Source organism: Oncorhynchus keta, chromosome 9 (genome assembly GCF_023373465.1).
Source record: "Oncorhynchus keta strain PuntledgeMale-10-30-2019 chromosome 9, Oket_V2, whole genome shotgun sequence".
Taxonomy (NCBI): domain Eukaryota; kingdom Metazoa; phylum Chordata; class Actinopteri; order Salmoniformes; family Salmonidae; genus Oncorhynchus; species Oncorhynchus keta.
Window position 1 is genome coordinate 18,780,701 of NC_068429.1, and position 19,999 is coordinate 18,800,699.

At 40.4% G+C, this 19,999-nt stretch overlaps 1 protein-coding gene and 1 long non-coding RNA gene across 2 annotated transcripts in view; both read right to left on the reverse strand.

Annotated features, from left to right (window-relative positions):
• The window catches only part of sec14l7 (SEC14-like lipid binding 7), a 29,233-nt gene extending 18,530 nt beyond the window's left edge, over positions 1-10,703 (reverse strand). Inside the window, exons 1-4 of the mRNA XM_052525429.1 lie at positions 10,548-10,703; positions 10,293-10,368; positions 5,261-5,304; positions 4,390-4,452 (exon numbers count right to left, since the gene is read on the reverse strand). Of these exons, the coding sequence (XP_052381389.1) occupies positions 4,390-4,452; positions 5,261-5,304; positions 10,293-10,368; positions 10,548-10,601 (237 nt within the window). The 5' untranslated portion in view covers positions 10,602-10,703. The remainder of the gene's footprint in view (positions 1-4,389; positions 4,453-5,260; positions 5,305-10,292; positions 10,369-10,547) is intronic.
• Positions 10,704-10,935: 232 nt separating this feature from the next.
• LOC118387971 (uncharacterized) lies at positions 10,936-14,050 on the reverse strand. Its single transcript, XR_004826480.2, has 2 exons — positions 13,554-14,050; positions 10,936-12,268 (listed from the first exon to the last, which is right to left on the reverse strand). It is a non-coding gene; the product is annotated as an uncharacterized LOC118387971 (long non-coding RNA).
• Positions 14,051-19,999: the final 5,949 nt, after the last annotated feature.

Below are 19,999 nucleotides of genomic sequence, written 5' to 3' on the forward strand. Positions count from 1 at the left end.
CCGGCGCCAGAACGAATCAGTTGGACAGGCCTTTTGATTATCATAGGCGGGCCCGTTTTTTAAAAGTTTGGGGAAGCTTACAATTTATCCTACCTTTTCTACCGATCTGCGTTCCAGTTATGAATATGTACATAGAGTTGAAGTAGGACATTTATATACACAGCCAAATACATTTAAACTCAATTGTTAACAATTCCTGACATTTAATCTTAGTAAAAAAATCCATGTCTTAGGTCAGTTTCACATTTTAAGAATGTGAAATGTCAGAATAATTGTAGAGAGAATGATTTATTTCAGCTTTTATTTCTTTCATCACATTCCCAGTGGGTCAAAAGAAAACATACACTCAATTAGTATTTGGTAGCATTGCCTTTAAATAGTTGAACTTGGGTCAAACGTTTCGGGTAGCCTTCCACAAGCTTCCCACAATAAGTTGGGTGAATTTTGGCCCATTCCTCCTGACAGAGCTGGTGTAACGTAGTCAGGTTTGTAGGTCTCCTTGCTCGCACATGCCTTTTCAGTTCTGCCCACAAATGTTCTATAGGATTGAGGTCAGGGCTTTGTGATAGCCACTCCAATACCTTGACTTTGATGTCCCTAAGCCATTTTGCCACAACTTTGGAAGTATGCTTGGGGTCATTGTCCATTTGGAAGACCCATTTGCGACCAAGCTTTAACTTCCTGACTGGTGTCTTGAGATGTTGCTTCAATATATCCACATCATTTTCCTGCCTCATGATGCCATTTATTTTGTGAAGTGCACCAGTCCATCCTGCAGCAAAGCACCCCCACAACATGATGCTGCAGCTTGCAAGCCTCCCCCTTTTTCTTCCAAACATAACGATGGTCATTATGGCCATTTTGTTTCATCAAACCAGAGGACATTTCTCCCAAAAAAACACAATCTTTATCCCCATGTGCAGTTGCAAACCGTAGTCTGGCTTTTTTATGGCGGTTTTAGAACAGTGGCTTCTTCCTTGCTGAGCGGCCTTTCAGGTTATGTCGATATAGGACTCGTTTTACTGTGGATATCGATACTTTTGTACCAGTTTCCTCCAGCATCTTCACAAGGTCCTTTGCTGTTGTTCTGGGATTGATTTGCACTTTCACACCAAAGTACGTTCATCTCTAGGAGACAGAACGCATCACCTTCCTGAGCGGTATGACGGCTGCGTGGTCCCATGGTGTTTATACTTGCATACTATTGTTTGTACAGATGAACGTGGTACCTTCAGGCATTTGGAAATTGCTCCCAAGGATGAACCAGACTTGTGGAGGTCTACACATTTTTCTTCTGAGCTCTTGGCTGATTTATTTTGATTTACCATGATGTCAAGCAAAGAGGCACTGAGTTTGAAGGTAGGCCTTGAAATACATCCACAGGTACATCTCCAATTGGCTCAAATGATGTCAATTAGCCTATCAGAAGCTTCTAAAGCCATTACATAATTTTCTGGAATTTTCCAAGCTGTTTAAAGGCACAGTCAACTTAGTGTATGTAAACTTCTGGCCCACTGGAATTGTGATGCAGTGAATTATACGTGAAATAATCTCTGTAAACAATTGTTGGAAAAATGACTTGTGTCATGCACTAAGTAGATGTTCTAACCGACTTGCAAAGATTATAGTTTGTTTACAAGAAATTTGTGGAGTGGTTGAAAAACAAGTTTTAATGACTCCAATCTGTATGTAAACTTCCGACTTCAACTGCATGCACATTTTCATGGAACATTTTCATGTCAATAATAACATTTTAGTTTCTGAAAATCATTGTCACGTGGTTAATCATAACACTCACAAGTAAAATTCAACTATGGCGAGAGCACTAGCCTCTGCAATATGGACATATTGATACATTGGCCGCTAAGGAAATGAGCATGGAACTCAGAGATAGGCTATAGATCAATGCAGCAGTAGTCCTATAACATCCTTCATCAACTAAGTAAAATAAATAGACCTAAACTGGACAAATAAAATCAGAAGAAAATATCCTTTGAATCACATTCAGCTCTCTTCACCTGTCTGCCTCCCATTCTATATGTCTTAACTTGAGCTATTGCTAGTGAAATTCAGCATTGTATCAAATTATCACAGGGTCTGGCTCGAAGCTGTCCTAACAAATTTGCAACAATGTATCAACTAGCCTATTCCCGGCCCTCAAAATTTCCTGCGCCAATGAGTTTGGAACAGAAAGCTGTGTTTTAGGATGTTTTCACTGGATATATGGGATCATCAGATCACGATATTTTACTAATTCACACTTAGGCTTGGTGATTATCGAGGCCGGGAGTGTTGACAAGATTTTTTAAATACTGAGGAATTATCAGTGGCAACAGATACAAAAAACAGACTTTGTTGACTTTGTGAGGCGAAGAAAAAATTTGTTGTGTATGTGGAGAGTTAAGACAGAAATAAGACATTGCCAAATGGGCACTTTCCTAAATATGCATTCTTGAGATATCTTCACCACACCCCCCTTCCCCTTTCCTTCATGCAACATTTTAAATTAAACTCACAACATATTATCTTATCACATTTTTTAGACCGTTTTCACTGACAGCCAGAATTCAATCAGCTAGACCTATTGCCAAGCACACAACCCAAATTGCGGCTTCCCAAACAAACTTGTGATTTGAAACAATCCACAGCAGTTTTCTTAAAAGAAGCAAATTCTCTTTTGTGGCTAAGTCATGCTTCCTGGTGAAATATTTTGAATTATTTTATTTAGACAGGACTAATTATACTGAATAAAAATGTAAACGCAAAATGAAAGAATTTCAAATATTTTACTTACAGTTCATATAAGGAAATCAGTCAAATGAAATAAATAATGTTGGCCCTAATCTGTGGATTTCACATGACTGGTAATACAGATATGCATCTGTTAGTCACAGATACTTTAAGAAAAAAGGTAGGGGTGTGGATCAGAAAACCTGTTAGTATCTGGTGTGACCACCATTAGCCTCATGCAGGACCACATCTCCTTAGCATAGAGTTGATTAGGCTGTTGATTGTGGCTTGTGGAATGTTGTCCCACTCCTCTTCAATGGCTGTGCGAAGTTGCTGGATATCGGCGGGAACTGGACCACGCTGTCGTACACGTTGATCCAGAGCATTCCAAACATGCTCAATGGGTGACATGTCTGGTGAGTATGCAGGCCATGGAAGAACTGGGAATTTACAGATTACAGATCCTTGTGACATGGGGCCATGCATCATCATGCTGAAACATGAGGTGAAGGCGGCGGATGAATGGCACGACAATGGGCCTCAGGATCTCGTCACGGTATCTCTGTGCATTCAAATTGCCATCGATGAAAGCAAATGTGTTCGCTGGCCGTAGCTTATGCCTACCCATACCATAACCCCACCGCCACCATGGGGTACTCTGTTCACAACGTCGCCCACACAACGCCATACACGTGATCTGTGGTTGTGAGGCCAGTTGGATGTACTGCCAAATTCTCTAAAACAACGTTATAGGCGGTTTATGGTTGAGAAATGAACATTCAATTATCTGGCAACAGCTATGGTGGAGATTCCTGCAGTCAGCAGGCCAATTGCACGCTCCCTCAAAACTTGAGACATCTGTGGCATTGTGTTGTGTGACAAAACTGCACGTTTTAGAGTGGCTTTTTGTTGTCCCCAGCACAAGGTGGACCTGTGTAATGATCATGCTGTTTAATTAGCTTCTTGATATGCCACACCTGTTAGATGGATGAATTATCTTGGCAAATGAGAAATGCTCATTAACAGGAATGTAAACTAAATTGTGCACAACATTTTAGAGAAATAAGCTTTTTGTGCGTATAAGAAAATGTCTGGGAACTTTTATTTCAGCTCATGAAACATGGGACCAACATACAGCTTGATAAGAATTAGTAGAACTCATACAGCTCGATAAGAATTAGTAGAACTCATACAGCTCGATAAGAATTAGTAGAACTCATACAGCTCGATAAGAATTAGTAGAACTCATACAGCCCGATAAGAATTAGTAGAACTCATACAGCTTGAGAATCAAGAGGATTTTACAACCCAGATATATTATAGTTTTTCTATTTAATTCTGTGACCATACCAATCTCTATCTGACCATGCTAGAAAGGAGGAAAGCCACACAAATGATCATAATGTGCGATGTGTAAGATGGTAGTTTGTATCAACATCTGTGAGGTGTTATTACACTGTGTAATAACCCTGCTAGTCCTAATGGTGTAGCTGTACTCTGTCACAGGCGGAGCTGTAGCTTTTCACCAGACAGACAAACACAAAGGCAGGCAGGCAGGCAGGCAGGCAGGCACACACACACAGGCACACACACAGGCAGGCAGACAGGCAGGCAGGCAGGCAGGCAGGCAGGCAGGCAGGCAGGCAGGCAGGCAGGCACCTCAGGAGGCCTCCAGTCAGCGATGATGCTGTCTGCTTTCATGTGTTTCCTGAACTCCAGATGCTACAGAGGAGATAGAAACTCTTGTTCAGGACAGTCGTTTAGCAGTGACAGTTATGTTGAATAAAAGTTGGCTTTGAAAAGATTCAAGTGTGTGTTTTTAATGTGGGATAATGTGGAGTTCTGGATAAACACAACCTCAAGGCTTTGAACTTTGAACAATAGGGAACACACATATAATGGAGCATTTTGGAAGCAGTGCACTCTGGGAAGGGATCAGGAGGATTATACTGATACTTTAGTATCTCCTGTGTGTGTGTGTGTGTGTGTGTGTGTGTGTGTGTGTGTGTGTGTGTGTGTGTGTGTGTGTGTGTGTGTGTGTGTGTGTGTGTGTGTGTGTGTGTGTGTGTGTGTGTGTGTGTGTGTGTGTGTGTGTGTGTGTGTGTGTGTGTGTGTGTGTGTGTGTGTGTGTGTGTGTGTGTGTAATAAGTAGCTTGAAGATGCAGCTCGCAGGGTTCCATATTATAATCCGCTGATGTAGAAGAAAACATTTCCATAGAACTGGATTGTTTCTATTAAACAATCACCATGGAGAACTTACAGACACCAGACAGTCACCTTGTTATGTCACCATCTTTATTATTACATTCTAGTCTCTCTTATCAATACAACACATGTTACTCTTTAATTACAGGGTAATGCATCATGGATACACAGTGTATATTAACATGCACATGGTAAATTGGATATGTAGACATTATTATGTCCAGTCAATAATTACAAGTCAACCTGAGGAAAGGAGCCAGTTTTAGATATCAGAGAGTACAGGAGGACCTTGTTAGATCAACAAACACTTGAAACAGGGTCTCACCTTTCTAAGCATTGCCTCTGCTTTCTGAACATTGAAGCTTCGGGCTGGAAAAGAAGAAGAACAACACTCTTGTCATGATACAGAATGAGACCAAACAAGATGTAACATAGACAATCATATTGGCCATCCAAGCATGTACTCTCATTACCAGGCATAACATTAACACCTGCCAAATGCAGGTAGATGTATGTATTGGCAGGTAAGAACGTCTTTTTGACCAGACACATAGGCAGGTGGTCAATTTGCAGGGCTCTACAGTGCATTACATTTGCATTTGCGAATAGAAAGTCAAAAGTTAAGTCTGAACACATGATATATAGCTGAAAAAACTGAGTGTACATTCTGAACCTTGTTTGAAGTCAGTAGGTCACATGAGCAAGGAGCTACTGAAATTTGAACATTTGAAAAATTCATGTAAAATTGTATGAGATGAAAATGGACAAATGAAAGGTTGCGCAATGTGTAGGCCCACTGAGTGTACATTCTGAACCAAGGAGCTATTGAAATTTGAATGTATAAAAAGTTTACAAAAAAGTGCTCCCTAACTAATTCAACTTGGAATACAAAATGCTGCTCACATTTCCACATGTTTATTAGCTTTGCAAAGCAAATTAATGTCCATATCGTGAAAATCAGACCTGTGCAATGTTGTGCACAATTTTTCCAATATGATGACACTTATTTGGAGTCTGTGGCTCAAGTGGTTTGAAAGCTATTGAGGCTTGAAAGTGTGAATATCTGTTGAATATCCAACCAGAAACTCTCTTTATCTCGGTCAAGAGAAAGGGCTCGAGTGGCCACGTTACCAGGGTCACCTCCCGCCCTTAAAGTGTCAGCTGAACATTTTGTCCATCTGATATTTTGGTTAAGACTCACAAAAATTAAATGAAATTGAGCAATATAGGCGAATACAATACCTTCTTACTAATACTACTTTCTTGTTAGCGAAACATTACAAAGCATTGTCATCTCTTTTTTGTGTGATGTTGATATAATTTTGGTGGGAACCTTTTTTTTAACCTTTATTTAAGTCAGTTTAGAACAAATTGTTATTTATAATGATGGCCTACACCAGCCAATCCCGGACGATGCTGGGCCAATTGTGCACCGCCCTATGGGACTCCCAATCATGGCCGGTTGTTATACAGCATGGATTCGAACCAGGGTGTCTGTTGTGACACCTCTAGCCCTGAGATACAGTGCCTTAGATCCGCTGCGCCACTATACCTGGTGATGTTCATGTTGTGCTGTTGAGATTGAAATGCAAGACATATTTCACGAAAGGGAGACATAATAAATTATTATTATGCTTGAGTGAAAAAACTCACCTATTTGGTTATGCAAATATTCCTTAAGCATACAGTATGGACCATAGAACTGTCATGGCCTTGAATTTAGGTTGGCCGATGCTATTCATTTAATTAAGTGCAAATAGTGTACAGGGTACATAGTAACACCATCCAATGACAGTGAGACAGCGAATCTGACACAGTTGAATAAGCTGGATAAACGTTCTTTTGTAAGGCTAAAACACAGGATAAGGGATAACGCAAATATTGATCTATTCCATCTGCCTTGAAGTAATGCCCACTACGTGAAAGAGTCAACTCATGTGGACACAAATGTGCACACACACATGATTTAATAGCTAATATTTAATGGCATACCTTGCCTGTAGTGAATGCTGATACATGATTTGCAGAATGAGTTTTAATCTTCTACGTTATAAAAGCCCAAAGCCCAATGCATGGCACCTAGTAGCTACTACAACACTGCTATGTGTGTCTAATGACATTGTTCTCACACACCTGTGTGTACAGACAGTGAGTACACTACCATCATCCAAGTTGCAGTGATCTGGTCCCTGTGTTGTCTAATGACTATTACAGGATAGGTGTCCAGTTGCCTGCCTGGTTGTCTATGGGCTAAAGATACTGGACCTGTTCCCCTACCTGTCCACCTACCTCCATCAACAGGTCAATACACTTCCCTAAGAGACTAATAGGAAATTGAGTGTACTGAATTGATCAGAGCCTTTGTCCAACCACAGAAAATAAAATAATCACACACATTCACAATGTGGCACAGAAGCTGGACAATGAAATACAGTCATAGACAGAACAGTTCACTGTTTGCTGCTTAAAACATGATTTTCTAGAACAGTGGTCGCCAACCTTTTCTGAGCCAAGATCACTTTCTTAATCAAAATGCATGCCGAGATCTACCGCTCTGATTTTTATTATGTAAGCCTATGTAACATTAACCAATTAAAAACAGTACTGTAGCAGTGAGGTTTGTGCAGTAAGCTAAGGCTCATTACATTATCACTGCATTCGGGCTTTGCTTGAATTTACCTGCCAATGCATTGTTGTTCGGTATATTTTTTTAAATTATATTTCAAAATTTGAGGTAGGCTATATCATCACACCGGTAATAGATTCATTGTTGTATTACTTGTGAGGCACAGCTGAGTGAACATACATTTAAATGATTTACTTTTTATTTTACTGGGCTGATGGTGGCTGCATCTGATGGTCAGTCTCAGCGGAGACAGCAGACTGAAGGTCCGTCTCTCAACATCCCTCCGCTCTCCCTTTCCTCCACTGACACTGACCAAAAAGGGACACTGTCTTCCAGCTGATGGCGAAACTCAATATTATTTCTGCCTTGTGCACAAATTCATGTTGTTACTCATATGAACAGAGAAAGTGAAATATTCCTTGATATTAAAAAAGACCCAAGCGACTAATAATAACAACAACAACACAAGCCTATATGTAACGGATGTGAAACGGCTAGCTTAGTTAGCGGTGTGCGCTAAGTAGCGTTTCAATCGGTTACGTCACTTGCTCTGAGACCTTGAAGTAGTAGTTCCCCTTGTGTGTGCAGAGGGTCCCTGGTTCGCGCCCGGGTATGGGCGAGGGGACGGACGTAAAGTTATACTGTTACATATAGATACACTTTCCTATTCATTCATTACTGCTGCACTGCTTGTTGTAGCACTGAGTGGAAATAGGAAGAACGAGGCATTTTATGGCTTATAAAAGTGTTGAATACAAAGTGTTGACAGTGCTGAGTAAGAACTCACTCATAAAAACATCAGATCTTTGGTGGATGCGTTGACAGTCTCTCTCTTGTCATGGCTTTAAACGTTTTGCCAGCCGTAGGCTGCCTGAGACTAATACAAAAAACAAGGCTTTATCGTTGTGTTTTTTACTGAAATGTTTGGCGATCGACTTGAAATGCCTTGGAAATCGACAAGTGGACCGCGATCGACCGGTTGGTGACCACTGTTCTGGAATATAGGTAGCCTAGTGGTTAAGAGCGTTGGGCCAGTAACTGAAAGGTCGCTAGTTTGAATTCCTGAGCCGACTAGGTGAAAAATCTGTTGATGTGCCTTTGAGCAAGATACTTAACCCTCATTGCTCCTGTAAGTCACTCTGCTAAATGATGTAAATGTACACCAGCTTTTATAAAGATCAGGTTAGGGAAGTCATCTTATGTTTAGCCTACTTTGTTTGTCCATACCCGGTCTACTGGCTGAGTAAATATGCTCTTGTGGGTATAGGGCAGGAGGAGGAGGGGGCGCACAGTTCATCCCTATTGGTCAGGCCAGCGAGGTGCCCCATAAGCTGATGTTTACTTTCAAAAACCTTATCAGAAACAAAGTGACCGAATGTCAGAGGTCACCAGGGCAGAAGCCACACAGACAGCCAGAAACGCTAGAGACCCGTCTCTAGATACACAGACATGGATGCAGTCCCCAAATCTTACAAGTCTTCACCTACCTATACACAAGTTTTGGAACAATCCATGTTTCTGATTATGTAGTGGTGCATCTTGTATCACACAGGTGGTTCTCTCTCTCTTCACCTCACCTCCCCTTTCATTTTCTCTGTGTGTGTGTTTCTTTATATTTATGTTCACAAATGTATTTGCTAGTATTTGATATAGAGGGCACTGTTTCGCTCTTTTTTACAGCATTGAGGCTAATACCGGCTGGGGGGCTGTTTGAAGGGATCTGTATTATGTACTCTCATGTAGCCTGTAATTTTGTGTATGTGTGTATGGGGGGGTTGGGGGTAGAAGGGGCATAATATTGTTGAAAACATGCTCCAGAACTTTGACTACTACTAAATCTCCCACTTTGGACTGGATGTGTAGTTCATAAATACAGTGGGACAAAAAAGTATTTAGTCAGCCACCAATTGTGCAAGTTCTCACACTTAAAAAGATGAAAGAGGACTGTAATTTTCATCATAGGTAGACTTCAACTATGACAGACAAAATTAGATTTTTTTTGCTCCAGAAAATCACATTGTAGGATTTTTAATGAATTTATTTGCAAATTATGGTGGAAAATAAGTATTTGGTCAATAACAAAAGTTTATCTCAATACTTTGTTATAAAAAATGTCACCTCCATGAATAGGAGTCAAATATCATTTGAATACAGGGTTGTGGATTGACGGTTATTCAAAACACAACACCTTGTCAAAATGCCTCAAATGCCTAGGCTACCTGTGTGATTTAGCTCCCTATGGGGTCAGAGAGTGGAAACTTATTAGTCTACATTTGTCCTATGTGGTTGTCACAACATAACCTGTTCTCATATTCTTGGACAACAAGTTTCATTGTAGGGTTCACTCTCTAGGGGGCAGAGAAACTGAGAGCATGTGCTGTTGGCTAAGCCCATGTCCACTACATCAGTGAGATAATGAAGCCTTTAGGTCTACTTTTACTCAGACATAGACTACTGCATCAGCACAAATGTGTCATCCTCTTTCTATTCACGAGGAACATAGGCCTGCTTAAGTAGGAATAGAGACGTGGAAAAGCACTTTAGATAGTCCTACCCTATTTTAATTTGATCTCAGAAAAAGGAGATTTACACATGACCATCCTACCATCATATTGTAATATATGAAATTCATGTTGCGGGTAAAACAAATACATATAAACATAACCTGCAGAAATGCAGGGTAGGACTATCTCATGTTGCTATGGGAACAAAGACGTCGTTTAGATTTTACCTCGGAGCCAGCGGAGCAGGTAGTGGTCATGCTGCGCGGGAAGGTCTGGGAGAACGTCCTCAATCCGGTCCCGAAACTAGCAGCACGAGACAACACAATACTGACACAACGAACTAAATAAACGATTGTTTGGGGGGGGATCAAATATGTGACAAAATATATGACAAAAACATTTTAGACAGTAACTTGAATAAACAGAGGCTAGAATATAGGCTACAAAAGAACATAAAATGTTATAGTGGAAAGTTTAATTACCTCGGCTAAAATGTCCACCTGCTTCGGGCTGAGGTCGCCCACTCGTCTGCTCATTCTCTCTGTTACGATTTGCCGCGCAGGCGCTCCAGTAAATCACTTTCTGTGAATGACCTCCGGTGGAATTAAGTGGTCTTCACTGTCACACACACACCTCCCATGCCATTCCCCTCCCCTTCCTCCAGGTAGTCATGCGGTCACGCATGACGCCGAGGCACACTGAACCAGGACCAGCCTATCCTTCCCAAATCCTCACCTTTAACTACACTGGGGAAATGCTAAATTGACCTCAGCTCAGCTTCTAGGAACAACTCCATCCCAGATAAACCCCGAAAACAGTACAGTAACGTTAGTGATATAGAATAGTAATAACTCTCCAACAATCAAAGAATGCAATGAATACAATTATATTTTATTATGATATAATATAGACATATTTGGCATATTTTACAGGGAAATTTAGCACATCTAACATCATTCCCATGCATTTTAGCACATAGCTTACTGTAAAGATATGATGGTCTAGTTAGGGGCTTTGAAGATACTTTATAGTCTGCTTTGGCAGAAATGTGCCCTTGCATTACAACGGTCCTTTACAAAACTGGTATAAAAAGTTAACAAAGGAACAGATGAAGTGGATACATTGAAGGGCCTGGACAACAACTTCAAAAGGCAAAGCACCCTAACAATTGACCAAATGTCAATTACTAACAGAAATAAGATTTCAGAGATTCACAGCAGAGCTCTGTGACCACCAATACAATCAATAATGATCATATCATTGGCCAATGCATTAGACCAGGGATACTTAAATATGTCCCTCTAGGTACTGCTGGTTTCCATCTGTCCCTTCCAGTCAGACAGGGATTGATTCACACCTGGGTCCTGTTTGAACTACTTTGAATTCTTCTTTCCTCTCTCTTTCTTAAAGTGATCTAATCTGGTTGGATTGGTGGAAACACTAGGTTGATAACATTGCTATCATCTATCATATTGAGTCACTTCTTGGTCTATGAACCCCTTGACATTCTCCACTCTGAACCTCTTGACGTTCTCCACTCTGAACCTCTTGACATTCTCCACTCTGAACATTAGCACCTTAATGATGAATGATCCTGAGGGTTGAGCTTGCACTAAAGATTGGATGAAGGGGTTCATCTCTGAAGTTGCATTCTACATAAGAGTAGATATGAGTATTATTGCTGTTGGTCATGTTGTAAAGGAGACTATATTCTTCTCATAATCTACAAATGTATTTTATTTTACCTTTATTTAACTAGGCAAGTCAGTTAAGAACAAATTCTTATTTTCAATGACGGCCTAGGAACAGTGGGTTAACTGCCTGTTCAGGCAGAACGACAGGTTTGTACCTTGTCAGCTCGGGGATTTGAACTACCCCAACCCTCAACTCATTCTCTTTGTCAGTGCGGAAGAGAGAAACACAAGTCCCATCATAAACTCTTACTTTACCCTCCACACACCTCAGAGTCCAGGCACCATCTTTAGGTCAAAACCTTACTTTCTTCTCCTTGTTGATGGACATCTTGACCACTCGTACAATCCATGATTGTTCCACATCCACAACAAAGTAAGATGTCCCTGTTATTTGCAGATTTCCCAGGACAGCATGACCTTTTAATGTCTGTTCTTCCTTCTCTTTTGTAAGTGTTTGTCTTTGACATTTAGAGAATAATGTGCTGTTTCAGGGATTAGGGTGATAGGAACTGGAATGGAACAAATGATGGTTCAAATAGTATTCAGGGATTGTAAATTAGACAGTTTTTGTTATATAATTAGTTATAATATAGTTATAAAACATCTAGTCGACTATCATTTCAAGTATCAAACATCAAAAGGGATTACAACAAGTATCTGTCAATGTCAGGTATGAGTAAAATGGCTGTAAGGGAGTCAGGTGCAGGAGAGCAGATATTGGGTAGCCTATATCTTTTATCTTTTTTATCTGTTCAATATCTTTTATTTAGGTGAACCAAAAGCACATGGCAAAATAAACCCGAAATAACAATTCGGGTTAACATAACTAGCGTGCGCATAACATGAAACAGAATAAACAATACCACACAAAAACATGGGGGAAACAGAGGGTTAAATACACAACACATAATGAGGGAAATGTGAACCAGGTGTGTGGAAAAACAAGACAAGACAAATGGAAAATGAAAAAATGGATCGGTGATGGATCGTAAGACCGACGACGTCGACTGCCGAGCACCGCCCGAACAAGGAGAGGCATCGACTTTGGCAGAAGTCGTGACAGTCAATTACAGAAATGCTCAGCCTTACAACCAAAAACCACCCACACACAAACACTTTCCCGCTGTCTGATAGATATATTTTGTACTCACCATGATACTTATTTTTATTCACAGAATCTAAGGGGATAAACATACAGCATTTCGTAATGATAACACGTAACATTAAAAATGTCACGACTCCCGCTGAAGTTGGTCCCTCTCCTTGTTCGGACGGCATTCGGCGGTCGACATCACCGGTTTTCTAGCAGCCACTGATCCACTTTTAATTTTCCATTTGTTTTGTCTTCATTGTACACACCTGGTTTCCATTCCCATAAATATGTTCCTTATTTAACCCTCTGCCCCCCCCCATGGTTTTGTGCGTGTTTGCTCTGTTTTAAGCTGTCGCTACATTTTGTGAGCTGGATTGGTTTCCCTGCGTGGAAATTATTTTGTTGTCATATTGAGTAAAGTCCGTTATTACTCATCCTCTGTGTCCTGCGCCTGACTCCGTCCCACCTGCTGCACATCGACCCTTGACAAAAACAGCTTGTGTTATAGTCCATAACGCCATGAAGCAAACACACACACACACACACACACACACACACACACACACACACACACACACACACACACACACACACACACACACACACACACACACACACACACACACACACACACACACACACACACACACACACACACACACACACACACACACACACACACACACACACACAATGCTTACCTAGGTGTTGCTTGAGACATTCTGCAGACATAAGAAAGAAGATTATTCCATTAGAAACTGAAGTTCTTCCAATTTTGGACATGAAACATGATCAAACAGAAGCTTTAAATGATCACATACAAATACTACTAACCACGTTTCTTGGCATGTACATTAACTATAAAGAAACAGATTTTAGTCAGGAAGAGGACATACAGTTAATGATTATCAATGCTGACCGACAATGTCCCACTATCATTTGATATGATATCAGCGAGAAAAGGTGAGATGATAAAATGGCAGAAGTCATTCATTATCAACAGAGAGCAACTTGTGGTAACGTAAGCGATGTAACTATGCATAGGTGATATGATTCTGGCGGGCAGTGCAAAGTGAAAAAGTTTAAACTTTCTACATTATCAGTGATGTTGCAGGTGAAGTTCACACTGACATTCTCAACTATCTGTCAGTTTGACTTGTGGACCAATTAATGAATAGTTAAATAACTCAAATATATTATTTACAGTGCATTGGGAAAGTATTCAGACCCCTTGACTTTTCCCCATATTGTTACCGTACAGCCTTATTCTATGTATTAAATACAGCCAAACATTATTCATCATGTCACCAGAATAAGACCTTCGATATATAAAAGAGCATCAAGCTCTTCACCGTGCACTTTCACCACACTGTGAAGTTCATCATAACTTATTTCATCTGCAGCCTACTACTGTTGTGTCGTCTGCAAACTTGATGATTGAGTTGGAGGCGTGCAGATGAAATAAGTTATGATGAACTTCACAGTGTGGTGAAAGTGCACGGTGAAGAGCTTGATGCTCTTTTATATATCGAAGGTCTTATTCTGGTGACATGATGAATCATGTTTGGCTGTATTTAATACATAGAATAAGGCTGTACGGTAACAATATGTGGAAAAGTCAAGGGGTCTGAATACTTTCCCAATGCACTGTAAATAATATACTGCATCATTTCCTGAGTCGTAGTGGGAGGACCACACATGTCATTGCGTGACTCCCAAGTTAACTTAGATATGATGATGGTCACTATATCAATATTTGCAGAAAAATGCGTTTCCACCACCATTTCTCGCATTATTAATTTTACAGACACAAAAACATCACACCTTGTTTAGAGTATTTTGTTTTATCGACATTTGGAAAGTTAACCGACAAATTAGCGGTTCCCATCGGGGCTGTCATGAAATGTTCTATATCCGACATGTACTTTACTCACATAAAAAGGTTGGATGGGAACCTTGTTACTGTCTCTATCGCCAATAAAGACAAAGATATGTAATAATATTCCAGTTTGAGGGCAGAAACTACATGTAGGTGTACATTCAGATCTATATGGTGTTGAAACCAACACGTTGGTTTCAGTCAGGAAGAAGTCAACTTGTCATGGATATTAACAACTATGGCATGGCATGTATAACTATGACAAACTGTTAATAACATAGCCTGATACACATTTACAAGAACACACACACACTCACTACTTACCAAATGACATGACATGTTTACCAACTGTAATAGCAAACACAAAAAAATAACATTGTCCTGAGGCCTGAGGATAGTTGTAGGGCTCTGCAATAAAATCAATACAGTTGAGAATTGTTATACTCTTGATGAATCAATGGGCATATATCATTAATTTAAAACAAATAAAATGGATGGACCAATAACTGATTGCCGCTTGAAATCTGTCAAATGGTAAACTTACTTAATGGATCAATTTCTCCACATTCCACTCCCTTTCTCTCTTAAAAACAGAAGTGAGGTTGATGTCAATAACAATAAAGGCCAGATAATTGAAAGCAAAGATAATTGAACTAAATGACTATCGTCCCACAGCACTCACCTCTGTCATCATGAAGTGCTTTGAAAGACTAGTCAAGGATCACCTCCACATTACCTTCCACCCTAGACCCACTTCAATTTGCTTACTACCCCAATAGATCCACGGACGATGCAATCGCCACCACACTGCACACTGCCCTGTCCCATCTGGACAAGAGGCATACCTATGTAAGAGTGCTGTTCATTGACTATAGCTCAGCATTCAACACCATAGAACCCTCCAAGCTCATCATTAAGCTTGGGGCCTTGGGTCTGAAACCCACCCTGTGCAACTGGGTCCTGGACTTCCTGACAGGTCGCCCCCAGGTGATGAAGGTAGGAAACAACACCTCCTCTTTGCTGATCCTCAACACTGGGGCCCCACAAGGGTGTGTGCTCAGCCCCCTCCTGTACTCCCTGTTCACCCATGACTGTGTGGCCAAGCACGCCTCCAACTCAATCATCAAGTTTTCAGACGACACAACAGTAGTAGGCTTGATTACCAACAACGACGAGACAGCCTACAGGGAGGAGGGGAGGGCTCTGGGAGTGTGGTGCCAGGAAAATACCTTCTCACTCAATGTCAACAAAACCAAGGAGATGATTGCGGACTTCAGGAAACAGCAGAGGGGGCACCCCCCTATCCATATCGATGGAACTGCAGTGGAGAAGGTGGAAAGCTTCAAGTTCCTCAGCCTACACATCACAATGGTTCACCAACACAGACAATGTTATGAAGAAGGCGTAACAGTGCCTCTTCAACATCAGGAGGCTAAAGAAATTTAACTTATCACCTAAAACCCTCACAAACTTTTACAGATTGTGAGCATCCTGTCGGGCTGTATCACCGTCTGGTATGACAACTGCACCGCCCACAACTGCAAAGCTCTCCAGAGGGTGGTGCAGTCTGGCCAACAAATTTCCCGTGGCAAACCCCCCCCCCCTGGACACCTGCAGCACCTGATGCCATAGGAAGGCCAAAAATATCATCAAGGACATAAACCACCCAAGCCACTGCCTGTTCATCCCAATATCATCCAGAAGGCAAGGTCAGTACAGGTGGATCAAAGCTGGGACCGAGAGACTGAAAAACAGCTTCTATCTCAAGGCCATCAGACTGCTAATCAGCCATCACTAACACATCAGAGGCGGCTGCCTATAGACATAGATTAGGAATCACTGGCCACTTTTAGAAATGGATCACGATCCACTTTAACAATGTTCCGTATCTAGCATTACTCATCTCATATGTATAAACTGCAATCCACACTATTCTTCAGTATCTTAGTCACTTTTAAATTGTGTTTACATATTGCATCACCCATTTCATATATATATATACTGTGTTGTATTCTATACTACACCACTGACTGTTAAACAGCCATCTCCAGCACATCAGAGGCTGCTGCCTATAGATATAGATTAGAAATCACTGGCCACTTTAAGGAAATTAAACAATAGCCACTTTAATAATGTCTCCGTATCTTGCATTACTCATCTCTTTTGTGTAAACTGTACTCTATTCTGTAACGACCCTTGGTTTATAAACGCAGATATCGACTCTGCAGCACGAGTATGCTTTTGCGGCACAGTCGATAGCGCGCTGGACTTCGGTCTAGAAGGTCGAGGGTTCGAGGCCAGCTCCATGCTGTTTCATTACAATACTATTCCATGTTATCTTGATCACTTTAATTGTGTGTAAATATTGCGTCACCCATCTCACATGTATATACTGTACTCTATACTATGCCACTGTATTTTAGTCCAATGCCGCTCTGACATATATGTATATATATATTCAATCTATTCCTTACTTAGATTTACGTGTATTTTGGGTATATGTTGTGAAATTGTTAGATATTACTGCACTGTCGGAGCTAGAAGTAAAAGCATTTCGATACACCCACAATAACATCTGCTAAACACGTGTATGTGACCAACACATTTGATTTGAACACAATAACGCAATTAGCTGGGCAGAATGGTGATCTTGCATTTAATTATTACGTTGATGCACACGTTTGCATACCGTACAACTTCTACAAAACGTAAGAGTTGTCAAAAAGCGCAGGTCTCTTATAATGGCCGAGCATCGTTTCACACTTTAGCAAATAAAGGCGGTCTCTAACAGACGCCATGCCAAAAATGTTTAAATACACAGACAAGCATTTCGCAGGTATGCTCCTTTGGAATTTCATAGCCCATCTGTACCTCACGCAGAATAATAGGGAATGTTTGATCTGTGCAACAAGCAAGAAAGATCACTTCACCACTTTTGCAATTCATGTTTTAAATATCAAACAGGGCTATCAATGACAGAACTTATTCACGACAGTAGCTATTTTTACCAACTTGTAGAGTTCGGCTTTTCACACCCTAAACAGCATGAAACCCCAACCTCCAGTATTGTACGTCTCCAACAGAAGCCGGACAGCTTCGTAGTTTAGGCAAATAAACGGCCAGGCTATTAAATGAAGTGTCACAGTAGCTTGTGTTGAATACATACATAGAGTATAAAATAGGTTTATGTGAAGAATCCAACTCACCATGTTTCAGCAGTTGTATCCTGGGGACCATAACAACCCGTTGGACTGAGACAAGAGACAGATACTAAGATCAGAGCCTGTGTGCATATCACAGACATACTTTTTGAATATAACTGATCAATTTAAACTTATCACTTTACAATGACATTTTGCAATAACAGAACCAGGGATTCTGAATGTCATGGTCTATTCTAATCTGTAGGATTTTAGATATTATAATGGATTCAAAACTAAGCAAAAACGAGATTACCAACGATATACGATCCCCTTCGTATTTATTTGGACAGGGAAGCTAAAACTTTTCCTTTGTCTCTATACTCCAGCATTTTGGATTTTGAGATCAAATGTTTTACGGGACAGAATGTCACCTTTTATTTGAGGGAATTTTTGTACATATCCGTTTTACCGTTTAGAAATGAATGCACTTTATGTATCTAGTCCCCCCATTTGAAGGTGCCATACGTATTTGGACAAATTCACTTATAGTGTATTCAATTTTGTAAAAAGTTTAGTGTTTGGTCCCATATTCCTAGCACAACTGACTACATCAAGTTTGTGACTTTACAAACTTGTTGGATGCATTTGCAGTTTGTTTTGGTTGTGTATGATATGTATGTGTTTCTCACACATCATGATTAACTCATGATTCTCCATAATCATAATAGCATCCACATTAATGTATAGGTGTTCAGAAACATATTACCAAGTGACCAAGTGACTTTATAGTGACTTATCTTTTAGGTCAAGGGTACAGTCATAAGGCCCTGCTTTGCCCCTAAATAATGCCAACTTGTTTCTTTGACTATGGGAAGAAGGATTCATGTTCTGCAGGAATACAGTCAGGGGGGTCAGGTATATTGATGATGTTATCCTGTTTGGGATTTGGAGGCTTGGAACAAAAGCATCAAGGGTTTGTTCCAGGAAGAGGGCTTGATGTGTTAACAAGCTAACTTAATAATAAAATCATTCAGAATTTCCTGCTCCAGATAGAAAGCTTAACTCATAGCCATATCAGATCCTGTGGTAACAAATCCTCCACCTCTATAGATATGAAATGTAGGCATTGTTGATAAGTACATTTTTAAACATCATTGTTCTGTGGCGTATTATTCCTTTATTGTTCGGATGGGCAGTGCCTATGGCAAAGGACTGACTACAGACAGCAGAAAACATGCTGAAAACATGCTTGTTTTAAAAGAGTGATTATGTTGAAAAGTTAAACATAATTATGACTTACCTCTCATTCTCCTTTTCTGTTTCCACCTGATAACTGCTATGAACAGAGCAATTTGAGAAACTATGAAAACACCAACTCTGGCCACAATATAGGTCCCAATGGGTGTTTTAGGAAACAAATCACCTGAAACAAAAAGTTGTTTTAAGCATCATGATGCCTACAGAGGGAAGACAGGGTGAACTTTCATCTCGTTTTCTCATTGTCCCATGGCACTCCTTCAGCTGTGCTCCCAGCTTTGTGTCTGTTTGTTTGTTTGTATATTGTGACAGCAAAATGATCAATTACCCTTGAACAAGGAACAATAATGTATATGTACTAGGCATATATATATATATATATATATATATATATATATGCCATTTAGCAGACGCTTTTATCCAAAGCGACTTACAGTCATGTGTGCATACATTCTACATATGGGCATACCCAGCAGAATGTGATGTGATGGTTTTATTTGATGTTTTCGGGTGGAGTTCCATCCTATTCTACTGAAATAACAGTTCTTACCTGGAATATTAATATTGTGTTGTGTGATCGATCAGCTTCTGTTGAACTCTGCAGATGAACCTGTTGGTGTCACGGCTGTAAACAAACACATGTCCTGTCACAGTATAGAAGTCATCAGCGTCCCTGTGTGTCTCTGCAGGTTCAGAAGTGAGGATACCTCCTTCACTGTCCAGCCACACCACTTCTGGCTCAGGGTGCCAGCCTGTAGATTTACATATCAGATCCAGGCACACAGTAGTATTGTACTGGTACCATATCAATCTTGTTTGCATTTGTCACACAACAGTATTGTAATTTTATTGTTATTCTAAAACACTA